Source organism: Hemicordylus capensis, chromosome 2 (assembly GCF_027244095.1).
Source record: "Hemicordylus capensis ecotype Gifberg chromosome 2, rHemCap1.1.pri, whole genome shotgun sequence".
In the NCBI taxonomy this organism is placed as follows: Eukaryota; Metazoa; Chordata; class Lepidosauria; order Squamata; family Cordylidae; genus Hemicordylus; species Hemicordylus capensis.
The window spans coordinates 26,268,739-26,291,331 of NC_069658.1; the positions used below are offsets into that span (position 1 = coordinate 26,268,739).

The window sequence follows — 22,593 nt, forward strand, 5'->3', positions numbered from 1 at the left end:
TCTACCCTAACTGGCTCTAACACAGAAAAATTCACTACATGGATGAGCCTACCTTGTCTGTATGGTCTGTGGAATTGCTGAGCGTGCTTGTGAACATATTAAGCTGCCTTGTACTGCAACAGGCCATTGGTCTATCTAGCCCTGATGGGCAGCGGCTCTCTGGGGTCCCACGCATCCTTTATCTGGAGATATGGGGACAAACTGCAACCTGCTGCATGTTGAAGCAGGCCCATAAACAGCCTAAAGGTCTTGCACGGGGGGCTGTCCAAAAAAAATGGGGGGAGGCAGGTGTTGCCACCTTAGCTGCTCTCCATTACATTAAAATATAGCAGTTTAAAAATTGTTTATTACATTTAGGGGGCAGAGACACTGAAGGGGCATGCCCCTACCAGCTATTGGGTCTTTGTTAAAGCATGTGCTTAAGGCTTCTCCTGAACTAATTGCTGCTTAACTCTTCTTCTTCACCCCATTTCTTTTGCCATTCTAACAGTTCATCTATCTGCCCTTCAGAAGAGAGTAAAGCTTTAGTTACAACCCTGTGTATAAAACTTGGAGGCTCTACACTATACATCTCATGCATGTATACTGCAGTTTGGTGAATTGTGAGAGCTGATGTCCCGTTCTGGATGTGGTTACAGTAGCCTCAAAAGACATTCTAAAGGCTATTCACAGTACGCTGGATAGGGAATAGCCATACTATCTTCAAAGCAGCTACAGATCAAATGTGTTCCTCTGCAAGACAGCTTACAAAAGTAAAACATTTTATTAAATGCACACAGCTGTTTGAAAAATACAAAACTCAGTATCTTAGACAACAGTTACCTGTAGTCCTTAAATGAATGCACAAATCTGACCATTTAAATCCTGTTCTGAATGCACTATTACTTTCACAAATAAAAAATTAACAAGAGCCTTGTTTGCCAGATTTATTTAACATCTGTATGTTCGCAGAAGCCTTAGCAGACTTGGTATTTGTACTGTTCCGTATAGTTCCACAAATTTGGCTTTCATATTGATCTGATCCCAGCATACTGATTTGAAGGGAAGAAGATTTATTTCCTCAGAGTTTTGCTATATCATCTTGCCTTCAGAATGAAGTACAAGATTGGTCCTTGCTGTGAACTTGATGGTATATTTCCATGACATTTAACTGGTGATGGGTTTCCCATATTGTTTGAAACCTAATTGTGCTTTAAAACCATAGTTTCTGGGCTGCTATGCACTTTATTTTTCTTCCATGTTTGCCACCATAGCGTCCACTGCATTCCAGTCAAGCTTGCTGAGGATACTGCTGGTGCTTTCAGAGACACTATCAATGTTACTAAGGCTAGCAAGAGAGTAATGATCTTCTTGAGGTAAAGACTCCTGTAGAGAAAACAAGAGGTATAACATGATGAGAAAAGAGGTAGGCCGGTCTCTAACAATCTAGCCTAAGATCCTTAGAGCACTTGTTCCAGCTGGGCTAAAACAAGTCAAAACTTTACTATGATGTCTTCAATACCAAATGCTCCCAACACACCCTCCAGTGCCTAACCACCAGTTGAAAGGAGCCAATACTACTTTCTCTTCCCCTGACCTTGTATACATTCCTCAGCTAAATCCATATTTTATTAGCAGAACAACTATAAAGCAGGCCTTCTTCTAGAACTTCCAGATGGCATTCTATATCCAGTAATCTTTGGGGTAGTCTCCATTGTTTTATTGTCACATCATCAATATTTGGCAAGAGGGCAACTCATTTTTTCACAGTTAAACAGGGATTTGAAATAAGACCTCTTGCCTCTATCCAAACATATTCGGGCAGGGAAACCATCTTTTTTTCTCTAAACTACATGGTGTAATACTTTCTTTGAGTATGCCTATAATTCCTTTGTCAGGAACCTACCCTGAAGCCCCTTCCAAGTCCAGGGAGGTGATTTGTTTTATATCATTTTATTATATCTACTTGATCTCTATGTTTTGGGAATTTATTACTTTCTTTCGCTGCCACCATATAATTATTATTCTCTCTCAGTACTTAACTCCTTGGTCACATAGCCTTGAAACCACAGGATAGGCGTATATGTTCAGTGCATAAAAGAAACAAGGCTTAAAATGTAGAACAAAATAAGAATAAGTTTATTTACAAATGATTGAAATAAAAATATCTACAAAGCATGGCACATCAACTTCTCTACAAAGTTGCTAAATAAGACAGCAGTTGGACTCAAGAGTGTTTTTTCCTTCTTTAAAATTGTAATGCTTAGGGAGGTATATAACTTCGGAGGGAGGTATTTAAACCTGGTTTGCAGACTTGGTGAAATAACCCAGACCTTTCTGTCTGTTGCCAGGAGTTTTTGCTTATGGGCACCTTTCTCACTCAAGGTTTCTTTCTCAGGCTTAACACTCCAGATTTCTAGAGCACTGCACCAGTGTACTGCTATTTCTACAGTCTCCACACATTCACTGACCAAGTCTCTCACAAACCCCTGAACAATTTCCCTTGTTCAGTTACCACACAAAATCAATCTCTCTCAGCTACATTCTGTCCAATGTCTCTTTCCTAACTCCCAGCTCCAACTCCCTGCCAACTGTCATTTATTTAAATCCCTCCCTGAACATTCCATGCTTGGTTGCTATGGCAACTCTTGTTCACACCCTCTCTCCAGCTTCTGCATGTATGTTTCATCACAACCTTGCATAAAGGAGCATTTTTTAACACAAAAATGATTAAAAGGGAAATAATAATTCCAAAGATGGGGGTGGGACACTGCTAAGAGTACTTCCTACCCTTACCTCAAAATGGGAATTGCCATACAGTATCTCCTGGATGTCATCAGGGACACTCCAGACACTCACTGCATCTTCTTCACTCTCCTCATTTGCCCAGTTTGCTGTGTCAGTGGTGGGGAGCCTGCTTGGACTCACCGGTTGTCTTGTTTGATCAGAAGCTGCAGGGGATCAAAATGGCAACAAGTGTTTTACTTGCAGTTCAGCTATATTTAGCAAAATACTTGAAATATCCTGACTTTAAATTCTACAGCCTTTGTATTGTTCCAACTTGGATTTGTGAACATGACTGAATGTGTATATTTAGCATGAGCTTCTTTGCTTCAACCTTCTGGAACTATTCTTCTTAATCCATTCATTGTCCTAAAGATACCTCTGTTGTGGTGCATCTTGGGGGCTACTGCTTTCTGCATACAATTCTAGTTTATGGGGGTTAAACACGAGTTAGTTATGAACAGTAGGGATAGGGGAAGTGTGCCTGCCTTAGGATATTACCTGCCTTGCTCTCCCCACCATCTAAAAGGCAGAGTTTCATTGTGTGTTTGATATAGGCCTTCTCAGTATAGGTCCCAATCCAGGTCCCAAGGGAGCATACTGCAAGGCTCTACAACTGCTCAGATCTGACAGCAATGTTCATTAGGTGATATTAAAAAAAAAACCCAGGTTGTTCACTTGTAACTGATGATCTGGAAGAGATCCATCAACATCCATAAGTATGGGGTTCTGCACCTGTGCAGGGACCATGCGGTAGCCATGCCTTAGCTTGTCAAGGCGTCTAAGCCCCGAACCCATGGTGGTAGAGTGCTATTTAAGGGCAGGCTGGGCGACATGTTCCTCAGTTCTTGGACGACCGCTAAGGATGATGACCATCCAGGTATGAAGGTGAGTTCATCGATGTAGAAGCAAAAACTGGTGAGCGGCCTGCACACAAGTACGGACATAGAGCACTACTGCAGAGGGGTGGATCGAGAGGGTCTCATGGATGTCAATGGATCTCTTCCAGATAATCAGTTACAGGTGAGCAACCTGTTTATCTGGACTGAGATCCATTGAGATCCATAAGTATGGGTGTTTAGCAAGCTCCCCCAAGGAGAAGGGTGCAGTAGTGTTTACTGTAACACTTTTAAGTACACTTCTCCCGAAATTAGCCTCCGCAGCAGAGCACACATCTATGGCATAATGTTTGAAAAAAAGTATCTCTGTGCACCATGTAGCCACTTTGCAGATGTCTGTGAATGATACTCCTGAGAGGTGTGCAGCTGATGAAGCGTAAGCCCGGGTGGAATGGGCTTTGATTGCTTCTGGGGGCATTTTGCCTTGCAAGTTGTAGGTGAACCTGATGAGTTCCACCAGCCAGTTTGACAACCTTTGCCTTAAAATGCAGGTACCCTTGGCTGCGCCTTTGTAGGCCACAAAGAGGCGGGACGATGAACAGAAGTCCTTAGTCCATGCAAGATAGAACAGGAGTGCCCTGCGCACATCTAGGGAGTGCATGGAGCACTCTAATGAGGTCATTGGACTTTTGAAGAACGTGGGTAGAACAATGTCCTGGTTCAGATGAAAGTCAGAGACAAACTTTGGTAAAAAGTTCAAGTCCAGGAGCATCAGGACCTTGTCCGGATAGAACCTTGTATAAAGTGGATCTATTTGCAGAGCTGTGAACTCACTTACATGCCTTGCTGTTGTTATGGCAACTAAAAAGGCAGTTTTCAAGGCAACTTGTCTTAGGGGTGCAGTGGCCATAGGCTCGAATGGAGTTTGAGTAAGTGACAAAAACACCAGGGAGATGCTCCAGGGCTTCACTGGGGTCCTAATGGGTGGGTAATGGGTGGGAGACCTTTCAGAAAGGCTTTGCTTTTCGGATGTGAGAACAGGGTTTTGCCATCACAGCCTGGGTGTTTTGATGAGAGGACTGCTAGATGTACCTTCAAAGAGACATTAGCTAAACCTTGAGTTTTCAAGGTCATCAGATAAAGGAGGATGTCTCGAATAGATGCTCGCCTTGGCAGGAAACCATGGGCTTTAGTGTAGGTCTGGAATCTGAGCCACTTCTCGAAATAGTTCTCCCGGTGGAAGGCTTAAGTTGATTGAGCAGAATGTGGTTTAAACCCGATTTGCCAAGCAGTCAGACGGAGAGTTAGAACGTCCGGATGAAGGACGAGACGCCCATCCTGGGATAAGAGATCCAGTACGTGAGGTAGATGATGGAATCGATTCTGTGACAGTTTGAGTACTTGCAGAAACCATGGCTGCCTGGGCCACCATGGCGTCACTAGAATGCCTGACATTGGTGAGGCCAGAAGACAGGCAACTACCTGGTTGATAATAGGCTGGGGGTGGGTGGGAATGTAGGGTGTTTCCTGGGACTAGTCCAGCTGGAAGGCATCCCCCAGGGACAGGGGATCATGGCCCGCTCTTGAGCAGAAGCGGATGCATTTTTTTTAGGAGGTCGCAAAGAGTTCTATGGTTGGATAACCCCAGAGATCGAAGAGGGGAGTGATGTATTCCATCTTGAGTACCCACTCGTGCTGACACTCCTGAAGAAATATGTGACTGAGATCGTCGGCCAGGATGTTCTCCAGACCCTTGATATGGATTGGTACTGGAGAGACATGATGGTGGATATACCAGTGCCACAGTTGAACACTTAGGGCACACAAGCTTTGCAACATAGTCCCACCCTGGCAGTTGATGTATGCCTGGGCCTTCGTATTGTCCAGTTGTATCTGAAAAACTTTGTCCTGAATCAGAGGTAGAAACGTCTGTAGAGCCTGAAAAACAGCTAGCAATTCCAGGAAGTTGATTTGCAACTGGGCCTAGCCGTGAGATCACTGCCCTTGAACTAGGTGGCCCTTGCAGTGAGCTCCCCACCCCAGAAGGGATGCAACCAAACCATCAAACAAACTAAGAGAGACGGTATTTTGAATGCAACATCGTCTAGGAGGTGTCCGCGAGCTGCCCACCAAGACAGTGATTTCAGAATCTGTGATGGCAGTTCTAGGCACTTCCTCTGGCTGTCTGTGTTGGGGTGGTAAACTGAAAGAAACCAAAGTTGCAGTTTTCACATCTTCAGTCAAGCATAGGGTAGTACAGCATTGCAGGAAGCTGTATTGGCTGTTGTTGAAAGAGATGAACCAGATCTCGGATGCACAAGTATCGTTCTTCTGGCAAGAATGTTCTTTTTGTTACTGTGTCCAATACTGCCCATATGTAGGTGGTCACCTGCACCAGTTCCAGATGGGACTTCTTCCAATTCACTTGGATCCCTAGGTCCTGGAGAAGAGATAATACATACTGGATCTGCGAAAGAACCTGCGATTCTTCTGTTTTGGAGGGTCAGAAGCCAGTCGTCTAAATAAGGGTAAATGGTGATGCCTCGGATTCTCAGATGGACAATCATAACTGACATACACTTGGTAAAAACCCAAGGGGCGGTGCACAGTCCGAAAGACAAGACACTGTGTTGGTACACTTGGTGTCCTACGGTCAAACGGAGGTATTGTCTGTGGTGTTCCCTGATGCTGATGTGGAAGTGGGCATCTTTTAGATCCAGCGTCACAAGCCACTGTTCCCCCTGAAGAAGTGGAAGGATCTGTTGCAACGCCATCATTCTGAATTTCCTTACTTTGATCAGCTTGTTCAGAAAGCAGAGATCCATGATGGGGCGGATTCCTCCGTCCCGTTTTGGGGTTTGAAAATAGCGGGAATAGAATCCCTCCCGCCTGCGCGCCCACGGCACCGAGGTGATAGCAACCTTCTCCAACAACTTCACCAACTCATCCTGCAAGGCTTTTGGATTGGAGTGGTGTCAGTGGGCGATCCTGAATTTCAGAGGCACTTCTGAGACTCAGGTTGTTTGGAACGGTGAGACTGAGAGGCCTTAGCCTTGCTCTGGAAAGGGCATTTGTTATAAGAGGGATATTGCCTCCTGATAACACGGTGATCTTGTTGCCGGAACTCTGGCAACTCTGTCTTCCAGAGTAGGCACAATACTTAGTGCCATAGGTCGAGGTTGAAGACTGTGGAGTGAATATTTTGGCCGTGAATTTTGCTTTCTTTAGCTGTTCCATAGTTGCATCTGTGGGTTCACTAAAAAGTCTGGTACCATCAAACGCCAGACCTTCGATTTTGTCCTTCATATCAGTGTGGAGGTTGGTAGACCTCAGCCAAGCATGGTGGTGAAGTGTCACAGCAGCAGTCAGGGAGTGAGATTCAGACTCCACGAGGTGTTTTGCAATGCTTAATTGCTGTCTCAGCAGTTCAGCAGAGCTTTCCAGAGTCTGTTGGTATTTCTTTTTGAAGTCCTCAGGGGATAAGGTATCAAGATCGCCCTGAAGAGACTCCCGAATACTATGATTGTATTTGGCAGTACATGCCACATAAATTGCCACTTTAACGGAGAGACATGAGGTAGAATAAATTTTTCTTCCTAGTAATCAATTTTCGCCCTTCCTTTTTGGGATGAGTTGTGTAGCGTTTCCCGGATTTTGAGGAAGAGCACAAGAGAATTTGGAGCTGGGTGCTTCAACAAGTAGGTGTTATCTTTCTCCTGTATGCGGCACAAGCTATACAATCTCTTAGAAGTGGGAGTGGAAGTGTGGAGCACCTCCCAAACACACTTGGCAGCTCTGGTAATTACTGGGAACATGGGTAAGGCCATAGGTTGTGTGGATTGAGCCTTGAGCATGAAGTTATAGACCGGATCAATTGGCGACAGTTGTGACCTCAGGTCCAGGCCCAGCGCCTCCGCCATGACACATACGTGTTTATGGTAAGATTTAATTTCCTTGTCGGAGACATGTAAGTAGTTGGAGGGACATCCACAGGTGGGTTCACTAAACTGTCCACCTCTTCTGGATCTGACTCAAAGTAGGAAGAGCCATAGTGCTCAGAGGTCAAAGCTGTTGGGGAAGAGGGAACTGCCATCTGAGTCTCCAGTGTAGCATGCTGAAAAGGAGATGGAGCACTTGTCTGGGTACCAATTGAACGAAGGAAACCGAAGCAATCTGTGTGGTCTGTTGAGCCATCAACAAAGGTTGGGTCTGTGACGTTCTTGAAATCACCTTGGGCTTGGAAGGTAGATGCATCAACGTTGAGACCGACAAAGATGAAGTGTATAAGTATAAGGCCTCCAGGGCTTGGCAGTCTCATAAGAATATGTGGCACCCAGAAAGCAAGTGCCCATCACTGATGCAGTTGTGGTAGTGACTACTGGGGGTACGTGCGAAAACTCACAGGTGTGCCAGGTGGATGAATCATGGAGATGACCAGCCAACAATGTAGACTCCACAGGTGGGGCTGGTGCTGAAGTGGTAACTGCCTCAGCGTCAGCAGGCAGGAAACCCTTAAAAGTGGAGGTTGATGGTGTGCTAAACGTCGAGTCCAAAATGGAGAGCAAGGTCCAAGCTGTTGATGGGTCGAGAAATGCAGTAGCATTAGCATCCATTTCATCCTCATCGACACTGAAGGTTGGTAACAGCGTTCGGCACAGAGGCGACACTCTTGTTGACATCGAGATTACCGGTGTGGGAAGAATCAATGCAGGATGAACAGTACTCTGGACACTGGGTGTCGACTGCACTGAAGACGAGATTGGTGTCTTGGCTGGAGACAATGAACGAGCCCTCGATGTTGAGACTGTCGGTGTAGACAGGTGGAAAGATTGGAGATGCTGGACCGCTGTCAATGCCGAGGTGTCGAGTGCAGGCTCCAATGTTGAGGAGCGGCACGGCGGCGAGGGCAGATGTTGCATCGAGGAAGGCAATGGTGCACGCGTTAGGTCAATAGTCTTCTGGCGTTTAGGCAGCGGAGTTGACGGAGCCTGAGAAGCGTGGTGCTTAGTCGAGGCAACTGGTGTTGAGACGGTGTCCTAAGTATGGTGCATATTTGATGTCGATGTTGAACGTTTGGGTGACTTAGATGCCGAGTAAGAAGGTTTCGGCGTCAAGGCCAACATCGTAGGTTTTTGTTGTGTCGACGAAGTTGATGTCGATGCAGACAATTTTGTTTTCAGATGGACCAACCTGGAAGTTGGTGTTGAAGACAATTTTGTGCACTTCGACTTATGAGTCGACAATGGTGGCAGCACCGAGGCCGATTTAGAAAGCGTTTTCAACGCCGAAGTAGATGGGCATGGCTCACCAGGTGTTGGAGGACTAAGAAACTCATCATAAATGGTAGCCCGCAGACAAAGCGCCCTATTCTTGAGAGTTTGTTTGGAGAAGGACAAACAAATCTTGCAGGAAGAGACATTGTGCTCTTCACCCAAGCACAGTAGGCACAGATTATGGAGATCCTTCGAGGGGAGTTTTGCTTTACAGCCCTCACACCATTTAAAGTTTTTTTTCTCCTCAGCCATAACGGGGCGCGCAGTCAGGTCGTCAGGATTGTTCCGTAGGTCAGCCAAGCCAAGTCACCAAACATAGTTCATCAGCCAGTAGAAAAAGGTCATACACAAAGATCATTCCGAATAATCAAATTTTTGAACTCACTGAGGAACTTTGGACTTCGGTCTGCCGCCTCTCATCGGTAAAACGCGGCGGCGGTCAGAAAAGAACTGAGGAACATGGCGCCTAGCACGCTACCGACATGGGGGCAGGGCTTGGACTCCTCGACAAGCTGAGGCATGGCTACTGCGTGGTTCCTGAACAGGCGCAGAACCCCATACTTATGGATCGCGATGGATCTCGATCCAAATCTTGTAATTCCCTGGCTCCAGAGACAGATTTTCATAGTTTTTTGATGTAATACAAACATTTTCCTCAAATGTTCTTTGTGTCAGTTTGGAAAAATGATATTCTGCACACACACACACAAGGTGTGGTTTGTTGTTATTTTTAAACATGTCTATTGGTAGTCCAACTCCTGGGCCCATTACTGCTGACCTAATGGAGGGTGGGGGGGGAACCCAGCAGGAATTTGTAAGATTCCCAGCAGACAAGCCTAGTGATGCTCCCAGTCCTTGTGGGGAAAGCAGCAGCTATGCAACCCCTGAACTTGGCTGCTTGGGGCTGGCAAGCTTCCCCAAGCCTGCTCAGACATCTCAACCTACCAACAAACCCCCTAGCTTAGCCCCATTGTCTTTAGCTTATAGCAGGACTGTACAGCTTCAGCCTTCCTGCAGATTTTGGACAACTCCCATAATCCCTGACTACTGAGCACTGTAGCTTGGGATGGTGGGAGCTGTAGCCCCGAAACAGCTGGAAAGCTGAAGCTGTGCAGCCTTGGCTTATTATGACGGCAATAAAATGTCCTTCCCAGATGTCTCAGTATTCCGTGAAAATTGCAGCACTGGCACCTGGGAGCAAGCTTAGGTAAGCACCAGCCCTGGAATCCTCTCAGAAACAAACCTTGACTTCTCAAGTCAAGCTTGCTACTCGAATGCTGCCTCTGATGGCGACTGCTTTTCCACCACCTCTCCGCACGGCATGATTCTGATGCTGTTCTTCTGTAAGGAGTGTGGGATATTCGGCCTTATGCAGAAAATACAAGAAGGGAGCAAAAAACTTTACATCATAGATTAGGAAACGGAAACTAGGTCTCTACCTCTCTCTTATCTACTACTTAATCAGCTTCTGTCACTTTGAAGTCTTAGAGCTCATTTAACAGTTAGTGGAGACTTTGCACTGCTTGCATAAACACCTTGCTTCCATATCAACTGCCCTGGTTCATCCCAGCATGGCATCTTTTCCCAGTGGCTATTTGCTGGTCTCTCTTTGTGGGCGGCTGCTCCTGCTGCTGCTTAAGGTTGTGCACCCTCTGGGGTACATGGAATCATTTCTTTTGGTATGTAAATCACTTCATGAATTTTTTAGTTGAAAAGTGGTATATGAATATTCTTAAAAACAATAGCACTTGTTTGATGGGGCACTTGTAATGGGGTCTCTTACCTCACTGAGTGTGGCACTCTGGTTCCTGTGCTTTGCAGCAACCTTCAGTTTGTATTCAGTAAGAAAGTTGCAAACAAAGCCTTGGCTACTTTGCACCGCTTTGCAATGATTGGCCAAACCCTGCCCAGGACTGCCTTGTATCCCAAGGGAGTGGATCTCAAAGTAGGAGGAGTCAGCCTGCCTGGAAGGACTTGAAGACTCAACAAACAGTGATCTGGTGCTCCAGGAGTAGGTAACAAAGAACTGGATAGATAGTGCCTTTTACTCTCTTTTGGTTTATGTGTGGGGTTGTTAGCCCCCCCGCTTCAAATAAACCACCCTTCTGTTCATTGCTGGTCTGTGTCGTGTGCCTAATTTGATAACTCTCCCTGGCCTAGCTGCTTGGAGCACGTGGGTGTAAAGAAGGGGGTAGCTCTAGAGCTAGTCTTCTATCCTGTCAGGAGGGCTGTTGCACCTGGAACAAGGCAATCTGGTGGTCACTGCTGTCCCCTGCATGTGATGTGTTTTAGTAAACCAAAGCAACTCCATTTTGCTTAGTAAACCAAAGCAACTCCTTTTTGCTTAGAAAGCACTAATTCCTAACTTAGAGTAACCTCAGCTCAGTAGCTCAGGGACACAGCCATTGTCTTTACAATTGCCGTCATTACTCCTATCTCTCTAGCTGGCAAAGTAACAACTGAAATGCCAACGAAGTAGCGACTGCAATGCTAAACGCTAGGTTCCCAAGAGAAAGCTTGAATTGCTAACTGCCAGGTTCCCAGAGAAAAGCGGACCTAAACCATATAAGGGAAATCACCTGATGAACAATAGTCAAGTCACGCATGCGTACTTGAAAGAGGTTAGGTCATAGGTTTACTATGTGTATTGGGGCCGGTAGCTTTTGGCATTCATGTTGTTGTTTGTATAAAAGGAACATCTCAAGTTGTTAATCATTTGTATTCAATGTGGAGCGTGAGCCCCCGTTGTTTACCTTGCCTGCAGAGCAATAAACGCCTCTAATTGATTCCCATTGAGTCTGTTTGATTGGCTAAAAAGCGCTGCCAGTCTGTGAAGACAATACTGAGCTAGATAGACCAATGGTCTGACTCAGTATATGGCAGTTTCCTATGTTCCAATGAACCGGAATTCACATCAATTGGAGGTACTCAACCACCCTGTTGCACCCATGCTCAAAGCACAGAATACACACACACACACACACACACACACACACACACACACACACACACAGACTTTTAAAAAATGGTGTCTTGAACATTTATATAATATGTTGGTTAAACAAATTTATTTTTACATACACACTAACTACAATACTACACACACACGTATCCATGTTAATAAATGAGGCATCGTTGACATTCATTGTCCCATTAACCCCTCATTACTGCTAGATGTTGGCAAAGGGGGCATTGAAGAACATGAAATAATGAGGCAGTCAATATCGTCAACGTTGACTGACTACTTGCTAATACAGAACTATTGGAGGTAGGCAGAGTACTTGGCATTGGGGCTGGTGGTCTTAAGGCTGAGTCCTATAAAGCCACTGAAAAGTGAAGTTCTTGGCTTTTCCTTGTCTGCTTGAGGGATGAGAGCCTGCCGAATCCACATGTTCTTTCCAAAGCAGAGAGGCACCAATCATGAAATCTGTTGTTGGTCATTTTGCCCCACAATTAGTGCCCCATTTAAAGAACATTTTTAATGTGCAGAAGGATCTTCTCTGACAGTTTCTCTGTGTCTTACAGTTTTAGTGGAAGAAGCAACCCAACAGAGGAGCAACATTCCTGAGAAGCTAACATGATGGTGGTCAAAAAGGAACTGAAGGGATGGGAGTGCCAACCACTGAGACTAACAGCCATGCTGTGTGCAGGGGTGGGTCGGGGGATCTGGAGTGCCACAAGGAGACTCTACCAAGCTGGTGCAACAGCCATCCTTGTGAATGCAACATGGCTCATAATAAAGAGATTGATGATGCACCCGCGTGATGGTTCCTGTATGCATTGCCACCATTTCTCTTCAACAGTCCTCTCCTGTCTATTGCCTTTGATAGTGGGGGAATGCTTTAGTCATGGGGTGTTACTCCAATAGAGAAAGTCCAGATGTTTTAAAAATAAAGAAGACTGATTGTTTCAAAAAGAAAAAGAAACACAACCGAGATGGTCTTTCCCAAGAAACACCCAGTTACAATGTCTTATCCTTCAGTCTGAGTCCCTTTCTCCCAGCCTCTTCCTTGGCAGTTAACTTCCAGCTGACTCCACTTCCTAGATTCTGAGATCCATGGGACTCTCCCTGTCAATCCCGGCACTTAGCAACCTTCACCATGCTTACCCCCCCCCGACTAAGCAACATATAAAAACAAACCAGTTGTTCACACACAACATGCTAAACATTACTGCTATTGCAAAATCAGGCCTTTCAGTTCTTACCTTTCCTCTGAGTTATGTCGCAAGATATACTAGAAAAGGATCTTGTCTGACCCAAGCCAACTTTGTCAGTAGCCTTGTTCCTTGCAGCTTGGTAGCTCCCAAGATAATTTCTAAGAGGAATATTATTGTTTTAGTATATCATACATGAGCATGGTGCTTTACATCAAGCTGAAATTACACTGGATTTCTAGTGTTCAAATAATATATAAAAGCACATTAGCATAGCTTCTCATAACTCTGAATGAGTTTATCCTGGGGAGCACCTTGTGACAATGCCATTGCTCTTGGAACGACAAACCATGGGCCACAGCAGGTGGCTGGCAGGTGCACTGGGCCCTGTGGCTACAATCCACAAATTGCTCATTTTAGAGTAGTCTAAATCAACAAGCAGCTTTAGTAACTGCTTTTTTAGAGGTTTTGCTGCCACCACCACCACCACCAGAAAATCCCACCACAGACTCCATAGGGCAGTCTGAGGATTACAGCCACTGGATACCCATCACCTGCTGCTGCTTTGAAACTGTTCTGGATGGACAGCTTTGAGTACGTTATGCTTTGAGTTTAGGATTATTGAAAAAGAATTATTTTCATATTCTTCCAAAATAAAATGCAAGGGCTCTAGAGTATAGACCAATAATCTCTCCATACATGGGGAATCAGCAGTTCAGAAATGTATCTCCTTTTACTTTTTGTACTAGAACTACTGAGAGAGGGAAGGTTTGGCCTTCTGTTGTGTTGTCTTAATCACCCTTCAGAATATGTTTTTACTAGCAAACTCACTCTGAGCCAAAGCACATTTTTGTAAGCAAAAGCTATTCCTCTCAGTTGGTAAATCTACTACTGCTGCTGCAGAAAATATAGTAATATACTGCATTTTGACTAAATTTCCAAAAGTGGTTTACATAGAAAAATAGTAAGTAAATATAAGATGAAGTTGAGCTGGGAGATAAAAGTCAAAGAAGATCTTAAAATACTTAACCCTTTGGCAGAAGTGATGTGTGATTGCTTGGAATCTTGAGGTGATCTTGTCTTGGACAATGGTCTATGTTCACTTGAAGGAAGTTGCACTGTGTCAGATAACATCTCATGCATCAGAGTAAGGGCTTGGAAGACTCTACGATTATGATGCTCAGATAACAAGGCTCTTGAAGGGGGAATAAGATGCATTTTAAGCTATAATCTCATTTGTCTACTGAATAATTGCACCAGATTGCTTCCTTACTGAAACGCTGGCTAAGCAGAAGGAAATGTTTAAGTTTATCTTAATTGTGGGGGGTGGGGGAGGAGGACCTGTTTTACATAGGTAGTGTGTAGCCCAAGTGGTACAGACTTCCTACATTTTAATCAATCTAAAGGCCAAAAATCCAACTACTAACAGGTAAAGGTCTGTGGAATTTATCTGAAAAGAATTGGTTTTCCCCATATAGCATCCAGCTTTCTCTCTCCCCGTGTTTCATGCCCCCCAACCCATTCACATACACAACCCCCACCCCAACAGAGAGAGCATTTTCACACGCACCCTCTTTCGCAGGGATTCCCAACCGTTTAAACAAGTGTACCCCTTCTGTCACAAACCTTCAGCTCTGGTACCACATAGAGACTTAGTGTCCGTGCATTTGTGCAATTTTAAATGTTAATAGTTATGGGACAGGCTTTTCTAGTAACTGGCTTTTACATCCAGACTCAGTGACTCATGAGTACTGACACTGAAATTAATGGGACAACAAGACTACTTATGAGTAACTTAAGAAAGTCACTGGTTCACATCCACACCAAGTCTGCTTTCATAAGCAGTCACTGAAATTCATGGGACAAGTTTACTTCTCAGTGGGACTACTCAGTGCTAGTTTTCTGAAGTCTGTCAGTCAGGCTGAGGGGAGGGGAACCCTAGGGTACACAGCCAGCCAATCAGGAACAGAGGAGGAAGATCTTCACCCTCCTTCCTCGTCTTCTGCAGTAGACGCATCGGCTTTAACCCGGTAATCCTCACATGGGGAGGAAACAGCAGCTGCAGCATGGAGAGGCAGGCGGGCTCTGAGTCCGTGGCCCCTCTAATTTTTCTCATTTCTATGCGGAATGAGTTTTGTTCTGGGTGGCAGGATCAAGGCAGTGTATGTGCACGTGCACTCAGAGTGGGGCCTTCCTGATTCATCCTGAGCAGGATCTAAACTGAGCTGAGCAGACATCCATAAACTTGTGAGTGTTCGCACGTGCGCACACCTACGAGGGAACAGTGCTCTGAGTACCCCCTGGGGAGCCCTTCAAGTATCTCTAGTGATTCTGTTACCTGTAGAAACCCTATTCTGATTATTCTCAATGTACTGTTGACATGAGCTACGCCATGTTGGATTTAATAGTTTAGTGAAAATGTACTCTGTGTGACCTAGTTCTTCCCATGGGAACAGAGTCTCTTGTTAGCCGTTCGTTTCACACCATTCGTAGATGGTGTGAAAATTGTTACCTCTCTGTATAAATGCTTTGTTCAGCCACCCTTTGGGGGCTGCTCCATTTTGACTGGAACGTGTTTTCCAAGAGCAGTGCTTTCTTTAACTCTGCAGAAGTAAATAAAAGCTTATAATTTTGATCTCCTCTTGGTGTGATTAATTAGCATCCTGCACCAGGTAAAATACCCCATTGCAGTTATCAGTACTAGTACTCCCTGCTTTTTGTAAAGACCAGGGATCTTCTCTAAGCTGTAAGGAATGAAGACAGGTTTCCAGGAAGGGGATGAACAGGAGGTGTTTAAAGTACCAGGTAATTTACCCACTTCAGAGGGAGGGAAAGAAAGCCCTTTTTTCCCCATTCCATATTTGATGGGTTTGGTCAGACCACATAAATCCCTTATAGAGGCAGGAAAAGGCCACAGACAATGACGCCCCAAGGGCCACAACAGAAGAAGACTGCAGTTGGCTAATGGGTCTTGAATTGTCCAGGCCTGCTCCCTACAGGAGAATGAAACAGGCAGCTCCAGTCACAGGGGCAAGGTTTTTTAGAGTGCCATCTTTCCTCAGCAAAAAGTGGCTTCAGGTACCCTCTTGGGATCACTTTCCAGCTATTCTACTTAAACCGTTTCTAGTCAAGAAGGCCAATATTCCAACAGACAGAACCCTTCAACAGCTCACAGCTCCAACTGTCAATTCCAACCCCCCATATCTAGTTGACTTTTCCATAAGTGTTCTCTGGTTTCCATGGTTACCAGAGTTAGCTAGCACTCTACCTTTTCTTTCCCAAGTGTCACTCCATCTGGGCATGTTCATTAGTGTCTAAAGCCAAGTGCTGATGTCATAGTGCTGGCAAGGGTGGACATTTTTGGGTTTCTTTCTCTGCACTTCTGAACTGACTTTAGTTTTTGGCCCTAATTTCTGTTTCCTTTTCCAAATATCTAGAGCTGGAGCTTCATATCAAGCTCTAAGTCAAATGCCTTTACCTAGAAAATTACAACTTACAAGCAACTTACACTATAATTTAAGCTGTTTACACTGGCAGACAAATCAATCTGAGCAATATAAAGTGAAAAGAGAAGAATGGTATTGAAAAACAACATACTTATCCTTTTCATCTTTCTTTTTCTGCTGCAACTTAATTTCTCGTGACGTAAGTCCAAATTGCTAAAAAAGCAAAACAAAAACAGATACTAACATTCTCTCTCCATTTCACCTCCACATTGGTGTTCCCACCCACTCATCAGTGGTACACTTTCAGGGCTAGCAATCTGGAGCTCTGCCCAAAGGGAACATTGTGGTACAGCTATCAGCCAGGCAAAACTGTGAAACTGGTTGCCTCCAAGTATCTCAAGTTAACTTTCACATGCCACACATTGTACTTTCAACTCTGAACTGTAGGTGCAACCCTACTACATATTTTCAGTCCAAAAGAACTGCGTTGCAGATTGACCCGCTTTTCACTATAGTGGTTTGCCACTGATTTCAATGGCTCACCAACCGCGAATTTGCCAACTGTGAAGTTCTCCCAGAACAGAACCCTCGTGGTGGGCAAGGGATGATTGTATCAGGTCTACTGCTTAGAACTACCTTATGTCTGGCTGCTGAATACCTAGCACAAAGAACCACCTAGCACTCACATTTTGGTTAAGCAACAAAAAGAAGGAAGTTTCACAGTACTAGAGCTGGTCCTGAGAAAGCCTATCAGTGAGAATACTGGCTGACATCCTAATTAAGCACACACATAAGGAGGGTCTGCAGGTGTGCAATGGAGTCCACATGTGGCACCCCCAGTTCTCTAGCATGTGTGCTGCTGTGCAAAGAGGCAAGACTTCTGAGTGCTGCTTGCTGTCCCTTAGCAACATGTTTCTGATCTTGCAGAGCACTTCTGGAGCATTAGAAGAGCTCAGAGGTATTAGCCATGTGGTGCACAGTGCACAAGAGGACCAAGGGAGTTGTGTGTGGGTTCTCACTGTGCCCTCACAGAGCCTCCTTATATTGACACTTCATTAGTCGGGATATCAGTCACTGTAGGACCAGTAATCATTAAATGATGGATTGAAAAATCAGTCAACCAATCATCACCGCTTAGTACGTGTGACGTGTAGGTCTTACATTATGTATGTATTATCTTACAATAGCCCTGTAAGGTAAGTATTATCACCCCCATATTGCAGGCGAGGAGTTTGTGGCAGAGGCAAGATTTGAGCCAGGGGTGATTCTTAGCTCAGGTACTATGTGCCATCTGTTCTCAAGCTCTCAGACTATATACTTCCTCCCCCAGCTGAACTGCCTCTTACATGCAATCCAACAGCCTGATTCCCTATACTACATCAGCCCCAGTGGAATGGATTTTTCTGGCTAAGCTGTAAATGGGGTATAGGAGAGACTATATGGGAGTATAGGAGAGTGTAGGGATGAAGGTGATTAATAATAAACAAACAAACAAACAAACAAATAATAATAATAATAATAATAATAATAATAATAATAATAATTTGATTTCTATACCGCCCTTCCAAAAATGGCTCAGGGCGGTTTACACAGAGAAATAATAAATAAATAAGATGGAACCCTGTCCCCAAAGGGCTCACAATCTAAAAGAAACTTAAGATAGACACCAGCAACAGTCACTGGAGGTACTGTGCTGGGGGTGGATAGGGCCAGTTACTCTCCCCCTGCTAAATAAAGAGAATCACCACGGTAAAAGGTGCCTCTTTTGCCCAGTTAGCAGGGGTAAGGAGTCCAGATCATAATGAGTCCAGATCATAATAGTTCTCTAAGAATCATAGTTTACAATACAGAAAAACAAGTTGCTTACCAGTAACAGCTGATCTGGTAGTGATCCAACAACATTCATAAATAGTGGGTTCTGTGCCTGCGTAGACCGCTTCGGGTAAAACTTATTAGCTCCTCGAGATGCCCCCAACCGCCAGCTGTGTGTGCTCTGCACCCTTTAATATCGGCGGTTTAGCATCTTCCTTTCAGTTCCTGCTGGCTGGCAATGTCGTTTTTTGTTTGTTTTCTTTCTTTCCTTTTTTTAAGATTAGCTTGCGCTCTGCAGTGGGGTAGGCCGGGTGGGTTTTATGAATGTCATTGGATCACTACCAGATCATCTGTTACAGGTAAGCAACCTGTTTATCTGGATAGTGATCCAACAATGTTCATAAATAGTGGGTGACTTAAGAGCTTCCGCTTTGGAGGTGGGAGCAGTAAGCTATTGTAGCACCCTTTTTTAGAACTGCCCTTCCAAAATTGGCCGCCACTGCAGTGCAAAGCATAATGTTTCACAAAGGTCTGGTCTGTTGACCAAGTCGCAGCCAAGCATATATCTCTGAATTTTATTCCCGACAAATGTGCTGCCGTAGCTGAGTATGCTCGTGTAGAGTGGGCCTTGACAGGTGGAGTCATCTTCTGTTGTTTGTAGGCCATCAGAATTGTCTCTACCAGTCAGTGTGACACTTGCTGGTGTGATGGAGTGTAGCCTTTCCAGTCAAAAAGCAAACAAATAATTGTTTTGTTTTCCTTATTTCACTGGTTCTTTTTAAATAGAACAGTAGTGCTCTGTGCACATCCAGAGAGTGCACTGAGCATTCTAAAGCAGTGGATGGGTTTCTGAAAAATGTTGGCAGTACCACATCCTGATTAAGATGGAAGTCAGAGACTATTTTGGTTTGGAACTCAGGATCCATATGCATCACCACCTTATCCACATGGATCTTGGTGTAAGGTTTATCAATGTGCAGCACAAGGAGTTCACTTACACGCTTCACACTAGTTATCGCCACTAGGAAAATTGTTTTCAATGTGACCAATCTTATGGTAGTAGTTGCTATTGGTTCAAAAGGCTTCTCCGTCAACATGGAGAATACTAGTGACAGACTCCATACTAGTGACACACTGGAGGGTACAAATTATTTATTCCTTTCATGAATCTTTTGCAATCAGGGTGGGAGAACACAGTTTCCCCATCTCATCTGTTGTGGTATGCCAAAATTGCAGTGAAATGCACTTTTATTGACACATTTGCCAGGCCATTTCTTTAGAGATGTCAGGTAAAGTGAAACTTCCCTTAATGTTGCTTTTTGGGGCATATAATGTTTCATTTTAGCATATTCACAAAATCGCTTGCATTTAGCACCATAGTTCTTTCTGGTTGAAGCTTTTCTGTTATTAAGTCAGATTGTCCTTAGTAAACTATACTCCACGCTGTGAGATTCAGTGTCTTTAGATTTGGATGTAGCAGTTATCCCTTTTCTTGACATATTTGGTCAGGTCGCTGAGGGAATTTCCTCTGGTTCTGGCCAGAGAGTTTGAGTAGCTGCGGAAACCATGGTTGCCTTGGCCACCAGGGTTTTTTAAGAATGCCTCTGGTCTTGTCCTGTAGCACCTTGGAAACCACTCTGTTCAGCAATGGATAAAGTGGGTACAAGTAAAAAAATACTTTGAGTCCGTTGGTACTGGAAAGCATCGCCCTTTGAGCAGTGCCCCAGTCCCATCCTTGAGCAATATTGTCTGCATTTCTTGTTCTCCTGTGTTGCAAAGAGATCCACTGATGGAGTCCCCCAGAGTGCAAAAAGTTCTTTCAGGAGTCCTGAGTTCAATTCCCACTCGTGTTGTTGCAGCAGATCTGTGACCTGCTTAAATGTATCTGCCAATATGTTGTCTTCTCCCTTTATGTGGATGGCAATCATTCATTCATATATATATGAATTCATACATTCACACACACACACACACACACACACACACACACACACACACACACACACAGAGCACCAATTCCACATCTGTAGACTGAGCTGGCACAGTGTCCGTATACAGTCCCTCCTTGGTTGTTTATATATGCAATCACAGAGGTGTTGTCCATCTGGATTTGTACCACTTGGCTTATTAACTTTCTATGGAATGATTTCAGTGCTCTGTATGCCACAAGTAGTTCTAGAAAGTTTATGTGCAACAATCTCTCCTGAGGCCATGCACCTTTAAGTCCAACAGATGTGCTCCCCAGCCCTACCTGGAGGCATCTGGAGGCAATGTCACCGTGGGTACTGGAATCTTGAATGGCATTCCGTGCGGGAGATTTGTTCTGCATGTCCACCAATGTAGTGAGGCTAGAATTACCTCTGGTATGTACAACATCTTGGTTTGTGGATCGATATTGGGGCGAAATACCATCAGGTACCACAACTGCATCTTTCTCAGTCACAGCTTCGCAAAATGCACCGTTGATGTGCAAGAAGCCATTAAGCCCATAAGTACCTGAACTGCTCTTGCCTACTGCTGTAGTGCAGTGTGAAATATCCTCATCATCTGGACAATCCTTATGAACCTGTCCTCTGGAAGATAGGAATGTTGCTGTTCCATATCCAACACTGCCCCAATGTACTGTAGCTGTTTGGCAGGCTCGAGATGCAACTTCTTCCAATTGATTTGAACACCCAAGTTGCTCAGTAGAGTCATTAAACACTGTATTTGTGATATCAACTGTTCCTTTGTCTTTGTAGTTAGAAGCCAGTCATCTAGCTATGGAAAGATGGAGAGGCCCTGGGCCTGAAGGTAGGCTATGATCACTGCCATGCATTTCGTGAAAGCCCTCAGGGTTTATCAGCGTTATCATGTGAAATGTTCAGCCAGTGTAGGTCCATAATGGGTCGAATCCCTCCATCCCTCTTTGGGGTTTGAAAATATCGGGAGTAAAATCCCCTCTGACTGCAAGCCCACTGTACCAGAGATATTGCCTGCTTTTCTAAAAATTCTTTGACCTCTTCCATCAGTGCTGTTGTTTCGGGTGTATACTTTATCCCCGTGAACTCTGGCAAAGTGATGAACTATGGCATATCCTGTCATGACTATTCTTAAGACCCACGGGTCTGATATTATATGGTGCCATGCTTGTGCATGACTTGCCAGTTTGATGTTGTTTCCAGCAAATGCCAGTCAGATGTTGTTTTTGGCACTGATGGAGTGTGGTGGTGTTTTATTGTCCTTGTTGGTCTGTTGTGGTACAAGTGGGCTTTGCGGCCACTCAGAGGTGCTGCTTATCCTGCTACGTAGCCTTATTACAGTTTGTTTGGTTTCCTTTAAGCTTTCCCACACATGGCTTTCGGTTATATCATTGGAATGGTCTTCTGAAGTTTCTCCGTTCATTTTGTTGGTACATGTTTTGCCTTCGCTGGTATGGTTGATATCTCGCATTGGCAAATTTGGGAGTTGTAGTTGTAAATGTTTTAGCAGTGTTTGTTGATTTTTTTCCATGGAGGAGTTGATCTCCTCACAAAATAGTCCCTTGCCATCGAATGGCAGGGCCTCTATGCATTCCCGCATATCCTGCTGCAGATTAGTTGCATGCAACCAAGCATTCTTAGCATTATTGCTGAAGTCAGGGTGCGCAACTGACTCTGCCAGTTGTTTCGCATTGCTAAGTTTTTGACGAGTAACTGTAGTTGCCTTTACAAAAGTGGGTTCAAACTTCTTTTGAAAGTCCTCTGGTGTCAAAGCAAAGCAGCATGTTCCTCAAACAGCGTTTCCCTCAAGGAATATATATTTTTTGATAGACACGCCATATAATTGGTGATCTTTATTGTGAGGCATGCAGTAGCACAGGACCTATGCCTTAAGATATCGAGTTTGCGCCCCTCCTTATCCACTGGTGTTGTGTGGCGTTTTCCACCTTTTGAGGTTGATTCGCAATGTATCTGTACTGAAGCATCTTGATTTTTATTTCTCAGTGGTGTAACTTGAGTTGCCATTTGAATTAACTGTGAAGTTACCGTTCTTTGTGTCTTCCATATTTTAAATTGTGTGTACTCCTCGGGTGAGATGGTAATGGAAGCATCTCTCCATCTTCTTCCTGGAAGCAGCCCCTGTATTGGGGTGGTGTCATACAAATTTCCCATCAATATTGAAGGCGTTTTGGGAACTGAAGACATCTGCTCCAGTTCCTCCCCTTCTTCAATGTCCAGCCCATGGCTAAGGAAGCCCTTGAAAGTGGTTGTTGAAGGTGTACTTCCGCTGGATTCCAAAAGTGCTCTGATGTCGTGTGTTGCTGATGGGTCTAATGCTATTTCG

General features: G+C 44.5%; 1 protein-coding gene across 7 annotated transcripts in view; it reads right to left on the bottom strand.

The window, feature by feature from the left end:
• Positions 1 to 740: 740 nt before the first annotated feature.
• CPLANE1 (ciliogenesis and planar polarity effector complex subunit 1) overlaps positions 741 to 22,593 on the bottom strand; it is a 200,493-nt gene continuing 178,640 nt past the window's right edge. For all 7 annotated transcript variants that reach the window (XM_053297186.1, XM_053297187.1, XM_053297183.1 and 4 more), the window contains 6 exons: positions 16,628 to 16,689; positions 14,061 to 14,225; positions 13,082 to 13,191; positions 10,119 to 10,241; positions 2,776 to 2,930; positions 741 to 1,365 (listed from right to left, as the gene is read on the bottom strand). In XM_053297186.1, coding sequence (XP_053153161.1) covers positions 1,225 to 1,365; positions 2,776 to 2,930; positions 10,119 to 10,241; positions 13,082 to 13,191; positions 14,061 to 14,225; positions 16,628 to 16,689 — 756 coding nt within the window. In that variant the 3' untranslated portion in view covers positions 741 to 1,224. The remainder of the gene's footprint in view (positions 1,366 to 2,775; positions 2,931 to 10,118; positions 10,242 to 13,081; positions 13,192 to 14,060; positions 14,226 to 16,627; positions 16,690 to 22,593) is intronic.